An 8798-nucleotide genomic window follows, 5' to 3' on the forward strand; every position below is an offset into this window, starting at 1 on the left:
TGTATTTGATAAAAATTTGTTTGTATCGTTACATCTGTAACTTCCTTTTTCTTCTTTCTGAATATAAACTGATACATCTACTGACAACTTCTTACACCGATTGAACTAGATTCGGTTAACTTATTCCTTTTTTTAACAAAAGAAATATTCCATTTTTGTATTTATTGCAATTACAATTATTCCAACCATCACGACCTTACTCAATAAATTTACTACATCTTCTATATATATAGCTTTCTCTGTTGGATAATAACTTCATCCTTAACATAGAGAAAACCTAAAAAAAAGCATCAATATCTCTGCATAAAAAATGGTCGACTATTCAATGGTTAAAGATCTCACACCATGGGAGGAGTTCAAACAGACAATCAAAGTGAAGGTTCTCAAGAGATGGGATACAGTTGATTCAGAAGGCCATGAAGGAATGTTTTTCATCTTGGTTGATGTAATGGTAAGATTCGTTATTGTACACAGAATTCAATTATTTGGTGGTTGTTAATTGTTGCTTATTTAACTAAATATTAAAATTTGCTAGGGATCTCGAGTTGCTGCTATGGTTAACGACTTCAAACTCTCTTTCTACAAGAGGGTTTTCCAAGAAGGTTCTTGGCTTCGACTTTCACAGTTTCGCTTGGTTAACTCCGGTTGGAATGAAAGAACCACAAATCATGCTTACAAGATCATTCTCAATCAGAGTTCAAAGGTGAATTATATCAGACCTTTGAGCCAGGATCTTTTCATCAAAATCGTTGATTTTCCAAGTGTTTACAGCCGTCCTTCTCACTACTACCCGATCAGTATGTTTCCTTTTAATAATATTTTGTTTTGTATAAAATACATACGTCTCTTTTTGTTTATCATATATTCACAACAAAATAAAATAAAGTTATGTTATATAGACATGCATTGATTATTGGGTTTTTATTCAGATTTGATGGGTATTTTTGATAAGGAGATTGGCAATGTTGAATTCGATTTCAATGATGAGAACAGTGTTCCAACCCTACATTTTCGTATCAGTGATATAGAGTAATGCCTTCTATTATGTTTTATTTGATTTTATGATTATAGAAATTTCTATTTAGTAATAATTTTTTTTTATCTCTAGGGGTAACACCTGAACTGTGTCACACATGGTGATTTGGCTTATGATATCAAGGAAAAATCAAACTGCGAATTACTTAAAGGACCATATCCCATATGTGTATTCACTGATTGGGTTGTTAAGAAAAATGAGAGTAAGTAGCCATTATGTATTTATTGTTGCTTTGATATTTTATTTTTTAATCAAATTGTTTTATTCCTTATAAATTTTTTTTTATATAGATGAAATTACGATCACTGATTTCGAAGAAGGAAATCTCTCACGTTTCTTGGTTCATCCAGATATTGATGAAGTAAACGATCTCCGTGCCAAGTAATATTTTCCCTTACCTTACTAATCACATTTTCAATTTTAAATTTATTTTAGTTATCCTTACTTATTTTTATTTTATGTATTTGTTCAGGATTTGGCAAAAGCTAAGGAATTCGGCCCACAATGCTTCATCTTCTGGAACAAGAGATGTGTAATTTGATTTCATCAAATCCTGAACTTCTCTTTCTTAACTATCTTTAATTTCATGTCAGTAATCAAAAAAACTGATGTCCTCCTTCTTTGTTGAATGTTAAGACTTATGTTTTATTTCTCGGATTTCTTTGAAGTTACACTTTGAACTATTACCTTTTTTATTATAACTATTTTAAATATATTTTATGTTATCATAATTATTATAATTTGCAAAAGATTACAATTTATGCGAACTAAATGATCTTATAAATCGAATACAATCGTTCATTTATAAATTTATTTTATTAACAAATTTGTTATTCAAATTAATTTTAGTACTTACGGTGTAACCACAAAAAGAATTACTAAGTTAGTTAATAATGGATTTATATTAAATTATTATGTTAAATTAATTAATAGAGATATTTGGTAATATACTAATAGTTTTAACGTTGGTTATTTGTTCTTACTTGGTTTTTACGTAAACAAAGATAGTTATGCTGTGCTATATTTTCAATTGTTTGTCTCCTTATATTTCAGCATTTGGAAAATATAATGACTAGATTTCCGGAAGAATTTAGATATGATAGTAATATTATTAGAAACTCTATGTTTAGGGTTCAGCATTCCTTAAATTAATCATTGTTAATATTTGATTACATATTCTATAATCATCTTTCCTTATTTACGCGAGATAACACATATATATACGTAACAAATCATTTTAATAAATAATTACGAATACGACTTCCATAAATTTGTCATATTACTTATTTGAAGTTGCACAAAATATACGTTAATATTTAATTCTATAATCTGTTAAATGTATCGTAACTACTTCAACAAAACTATGGAAATATTCTTAAACAATATAGAGAATCGTAATTTATGCCATCTAAGATCTAACTAACAAGATACATATTTCTTAAATCACTGACTGTTGCAAATTTTTTTACAATTCATCGTATATACGCAAATATTGGGACGTCATATCCTTAATTTACTAACATACTCCTATATAAACCTTTGCTGCAAACCATTTTATTCATCTTTAATTGAAAACTCAAACAAAATGCGTGAATACCAAATGGTGCATGAGTTACAATTTTGGGAGGATGGTTGGACAATTAAGGTGAAGATTTTAAATAGATGGGGGGCCTTTGATGCTGACGGTCTTCGTGTGATGAATTTCATATTGGTTGATGAGAATGTAAGTTTGATACTCATCTTTATCAATGTTTTATATTATTAGTACTTCATATCGTTTTGCTACTAATGTTTTATATCAATTACCCTAACAGGGTTGCAGAATTTCTGCCTACGTTGGTAACCTCAATCTATCCTATTTCGAATACGTTTTGCAAGAAGGAAATTGGGTGCAGTTATCCAAATTCAAATTAATTCCTTCTAAGTGGGAAGAACGTACTACAAGACACATTAAGCAAATAATTTTAGATGGTGAAACTAAGGTCAGTTCCATCCGACCTTTGACTGGAGATCCTTTTTTCGTTTTGTTGATTTCAGCCGTGTTTACAATAAGCCTTACAGCCACTTCTACCCAGTTGGTAAGTATTAACATTTATCTTTATTATTTATGTATTTAACTATGTTAGTGTTATCGATTATAGTATTGTATGATTGATTGTGTAATATTGATCAGTTGTGGTACTAAAATATTTTTTAAACCAGATTTGATTGGTGTTCTGGATCATGTCGACAATATGGTAACAGTTGTTTATCCCGATGACAAAAGTGTTCCAACACTGAGATTCCGAATTAAAGACCTGGAGTAAGTAATATAATGGTTTCATGTTTTTATATCATTATTTGAGATACAATATAATCATAATAATTATAATGTGTAGGAATTGTAAACTTAACTGTGTTGCACATGATGACTTGGCTTACGAGATAGAAGGGAAATGCAAAGGTCCTGTAGGGAAGAGTCCATTTGCTATTTGTGTCTTAACTGATTGGTTGGTTAAGAAAAACATTGGTGCGTTTATATGATTTTCATATTTATAAGACAACCTTATACATAGTCAAAACTTGATTCCCTTATCTTATTTATATATTAGATGAAATGACAATTGAAAATTACAAGGAGGGGTCGCTTTCACGTTTTGCTATTGCCCCACCATTGGATGAAGTCAAAAGCTTTGGGATCAAGTAATAATCGTTATTAACATTCAATAATTTTAGATTATGATTTTTTTTTACTTACTAATTACATGAAAAATATTCTTCTCAGGCTTGCAAAGAAGATAACGGAATTATACGTGAGTGCTTCAAGTTCTTAAGGAAGAAAGGATTATGACTTATTTTATGCTATCTTATATTTTATATTCTATTTTTTTTTTGTTATGAGTGGTGTTCTCTTAAGTTTGTTTTAATAAATACTTTGTTTCTCTTCCTACCATATTTAATTTGATTTCAATAAAGTGTATTATTTGGATATTAATTTTTTGCATTATTTGTTAGTCATATATTTTGCCTTTTTATTCGCTGATGAGTAGTAGAAATTTAAAATAGACATGTATTACCAATTCTTAACACGCAACCAACATAAACAAGTTTTATTCTGTTATATTATACAGTTTATATATATCGTTGTACTTCTATATAAATAGTACTATAATATTATTTTTCTACTTCAGAACACTACTGCCAAAAGGCTATATGAAATCCCTACCGATACTCAATTTATGTCTTTCTCAGAGTTTGAGGATATTTTGGATGGGACTATTGCTCATAAGTATCCTATTGGTATTTGTCTTATATAATTCTCACTGATTTTCAATTTAAAATCTTTTAAACATCTTTTGATACTTTATGTGATATTAGATTTACTTGGTGTTGTTGTCCACGTTGGACGACTTACAAGGATTAAGGAACGGACAAGATTGTGATTTTCGTAGATATTATAGTCGACTACGATTTACGTTGAGAAATCTCAAGTAAGTCTTTGAATCGTTACCCATTTAATTGTGTGTTATTAAGATAACAATATATTTTGTTAATATATTGTAGGAATGTTGAAATTAGTTGTATTGCTTATGGTAACTTGGCTGATGATTTCCAATCACAATGGTGGTCTGCCTGTGGTTCTAATATAACATGTGTATTGACAGACTGGCGTATAGCTTACAACAATGGTTTGTTTCTAACTAAGTTCTTAACATTTAATCATGATAACAGTAGTTATTATAGTTAGATCAAATATTAACTATATGTAAAATCTATGTTTTAGGGACATTGACTGTTTTGGATGCAAGAGGGATGTCAAGGTTTCTTTTTGATCCCCATATTGTTGAAGTTGATAAGTTCAAAGATAAGTAAGTACTATATAAATATTTGATATTTTTCTAAATGCCAGTAATAACATATCTGTATATAATTATTTAGGTATTTCAAATCCAATAAGACGAAAAACAATGACATTGAGATTAAAGACTAATCTCATATATCATATTCACCTATTAATTATGGTTGGAGGTTCAACTATTCATGTCGTTTAGCTACAAAGGTGACCAAGTGAAGTAGTCAACGTTTTAATTCTATGAACTTATGTCAAATTCAGGATTTATTAATAAGATAGATTGTTTTCATTATTCTCTATAGATGTTTGCTCATTACAATATATATATATGTATATATATTCGTCTAATACTATATACGTTTATATTATGTAGACAACATTGAAAATTTAAATAATATCATCCTCAATTATAAATAACCAAAATCATACCAAGTTAATATACATTCAAGTAATGCGACAGATATATAAAATTATTCTTATAACCTAACTATTAACATACACACAAATAAAAATTTTAATTGTATATGCTCTCCAAACTTGAAAACTTTATAAAAAAAACTTCCCGTGCACAGCACGGGTCTAAATCTAGTCTGATCTTAAATTACAAATAATTATTCTCTTGTTCGTTGTAGATTTAAGGATAAAAATATGGGGTCTAATTATAGTGTCTTAACTTTTTGTATATGAATAACTTCTTTGTTATTATTTTTTCTTTTCACAAACAATGTCATTCTATCATTTGGTTTTTGATTCATTAAGAATGTTATTTTGTGTTTTCAATACAATTTTTTTTTAAATCCAATTTAACTCTATTGTTTTAATGTATTAATTAGAAAGATAAATTTTGTTTAATGTATTAATAAGAAATAAAATAGAATTTTTACTTTTGTGAAACACAAGAAGGAATGTTTAGAAAATAACTCAAAACTAAACACAACAACCTTGATTAGAACTATATCTATATACTTATTTGTGTAGTGATTTGCTAATGTGTCACGCTCACAGCGAGTTTCACCGCCTCTCGCTTACGTGTCAGCTCTATAATGAGTTTCAGCCGCAAAAAGACCGTTTAGCCTTATTTTTTAATCACGTATCATTTTTTAATTGGTTTTTATCTCATGATGTGTCAAAAAAACTTAAAACAAACCGGTCTAAATTACTATGGTTAAATGCTTAATTCAGATCAAACCGTTTTTAATATTAAATTAAACCAAAACTTAAGAAAACAAGTAAAAAACCCAAAAACTTTTTTATAAAAACAAAATTAAAAATTTACCATTTTTAATGACTTCGAAATAAACAAAAAAAATCTAACTAAAATGTTAACTAAAATTTAGACATTGTTTTCTTATGGTTTAGTTTTCATAAAACGTTTTAAAAATTTTATAAAACCAAAATTTAGAAAAAAGTTAACAAAAACATTTTTTTAAAAAACAAAAAACGTTTATTTAAAAAAAACACAAAAAATAGAATCTATATCTTTAGTAATTACCATTTTTAAGGTTTTCAAAATTTAGAAAAAATCTAATAAAAATGTTAAAATAAACAAAAAAATGAAATTTATTTAAAAAGTAATGGAATGTTATTTCAAAAAAAAAACCTGAAATTTAACAAAAAATTTAATATATATATATATATATATAACTAATGGAATGTCGTTTTAAAAAATCATCTCTAAATAATGGATTATCACTAATGTTTATAGGATTTCCGATTTCTTATGATTTAGTATAAATATCAACTATTTTTTTTCTAATTCTCTCACAATTTTAAAAATTGTCTAACATCTTCCTTCTTCTTCATTCTAACTAAAAATTCATGGAATCATCAAGTACACATATACTAATATTTTTTTAAATAAGTATTAACATATACTATATAACCTTATATAAATCATGTACATATCGTTCTATTTTTGTAGCTGTCAACAGCGGTTTTTCAAATTTAATAAAACGAAAAATTTAATAAAACATTAAAATGTAAGGAAATTTAACAAACAAAATTAATGAATTCAAACTAATATTAGATTTTTAACAATCAAATTAACAATAATATTAATCCGGGCAAGACGCGGAAAAATTCACTAATAACTTCTAATTTGATTGAGATTACATTAAGCCTATCTTTAATATTACATTAAGCCTATCTTATCCTAACCGCATTGTAAGAGATGTTTTGGGCCACGAAGCTTATCTAAGAAGGCTATTTATTGGTTTACAACTGAATAAAACAAAGACATCACACACTAACTACAAAGCTCCCCTGAAGCATACGTTGTGTTATGCAATTAAAAGAGAAACATTCGTGTTTATGGCACTATTCTCGGAACAGTTTTGTATCTGTGACAGTAACAATCATATAATTACAGAATAATTGGTCGTATGCTTCATAATCACGAGGCTCTCTTCCCCGCATTTTCACACGGAAAGAGTTTGCTTTCTTCTATTGAAACTACAAATTCTGAACACATTGCTACAAGAACAATTTAGGATTGAAATTTATTTTAATTCAATATCGTGATGATGCCAAGCAAGCAAGTAATCAAATTTCATTTTTCCAAAGGGTATGAAACTCCAAAATTTGTTAAGTTTTACCAAAATCGAATAACTTTGATTCAAGTAAGCAATGATCATTTTTCTAAACCGAGAATGATCAACAACAAGCTCATTGCAATGGAGTTCCAGGATAAAACAAAATCAACCAAGTTCAAATTATGGCAAAACCAACGCAGATAATTTAATGGAATCAATAAGCATTAGACAATCAAAATCCAAAATAGAAATTTCACAATCCAAAAAAGGATCCACATTGTTCATCATACGAAACTAAAAATACGCTGTAAAATCCGATACGAAAAAGCAACAAAATAAAGCTCAAAACTTCTTCAGAAAAACACGAATTTTCCTCAGAACCTGAGCTTGGTGAAGAACCATCTGTTCTTGCCGGTCTTGAAACGTTCCTCGAGCTTGGCCTTGGCTTCCTTGAGAGCAGCGACCTTCTTGTCCTTGGACTGAAGAGCGTCGAGCGTGGCGACTTCCTTGAGATCCACATCGAGAGTGTAACGAGTAGGCATCAGGTGCTGGTAGTTAACGAGCTTGATGAAACACTTAACCCTAGATTTCTTCGCCGTCTTTTTCGCCGAGTCTTTTCGGATGACCTTGCTCGGGTACTTCTTGAGTCCGGCGACGAGGCAGTGTCCGTAGGGACGCTCACGGTTTCCGTCGTCGAAGGATCGGATAATCACGGCCTTCTTTCCGGCGTATCGGCCTTGAAGGAGGATCACTGCCTTGTTCTGCTTCAAGAACTTCACCATTGTTTCTTCACCACGATTTTCCTCCTCTCTATCGCCGCTTAAAAGACTCCTATAAGTCGAGAACCAATTATTAAAAACCCTAGCTCAGAGGAGCCTCATATTGGGCCGTTAAATTAAACCCATTTTAATTTGGACTTTACATTGTTAATTACTTAGTCTAAAAAATGCCAAATCCAGTTGTGAACTTGGTTATCACTTTTTGCAGTACATTATTTTGAATTTTAATAAACTAATATTCTAACAGAAAAAAATAATTAATCAGAGCATGTGGAAAATCTATTTTTGAATAATTTTTTTTATAACACGATGCCATATTGGTATAAACTTTTTATATATATTATATTGAAACTCAGTTATAATTTCATACAAACGGTATGTACTTAAAAATGATAATTGGACTCTTTTTATTTGGGACCGACCATGAGAGAGTGGTAAAGGTTTCTTTGCGTGGTGGACTTAACGGCATAAATTTCATCAGCTTCGACTATATCAAGAATGAGCTTCCAAAAAAGGGTTACGGCTTTGGTTGGTGTAACGAATTAGTTACTAACCACAAAAATGAGAAAATTAGATAAGAAAATTCTGTTTATAAAGATCAAGTTGTGGTGTTGTGATTT

General features: G+C 29.2%; 1 protein-coding gene across 1 annotated transcript in view; it reads right to left on the reverse strand.

Moving 5' to 3' along the window:
- LOC18028311 (60S ribosomal protein L27-3) overlaps positions 1–8241 on the reverse strand; it is a 32041-nt gene extending 23800 nt beyond the window's left edge. Inside the window, exon 1 of the mRNA XM_006414547.2 lies at positions 7781–8241. Coding sequence (XP_006414610.1) covers positions 7781–8181 — 401 coding nt within the window. The 5' untranslated portion in view covers positions 8182–8241. The remainder of the gene's footprint in view (positions 1–7780) is intronic.
- Between the last annotated feature and the right edge of the window lie 557 nt (positions 8242–8798).

This window comes from Eutrema salsugineum, unplaced genomic scaffold, assembly GCF_000478725.1.
Source record: "Eutrema salsugineum unplaced genomic scaffold, Eutsalg1_0 scaffold_1, whole genome shotgun sequence".
Taxonomy (NCBI): domain Eukaryota; kingdom Viridiplantae; phylum Streptophyta; class Magnoliopsida; order Brassicales; family Brassicaceae; genus Eutrema; species Eutrema salsugineum.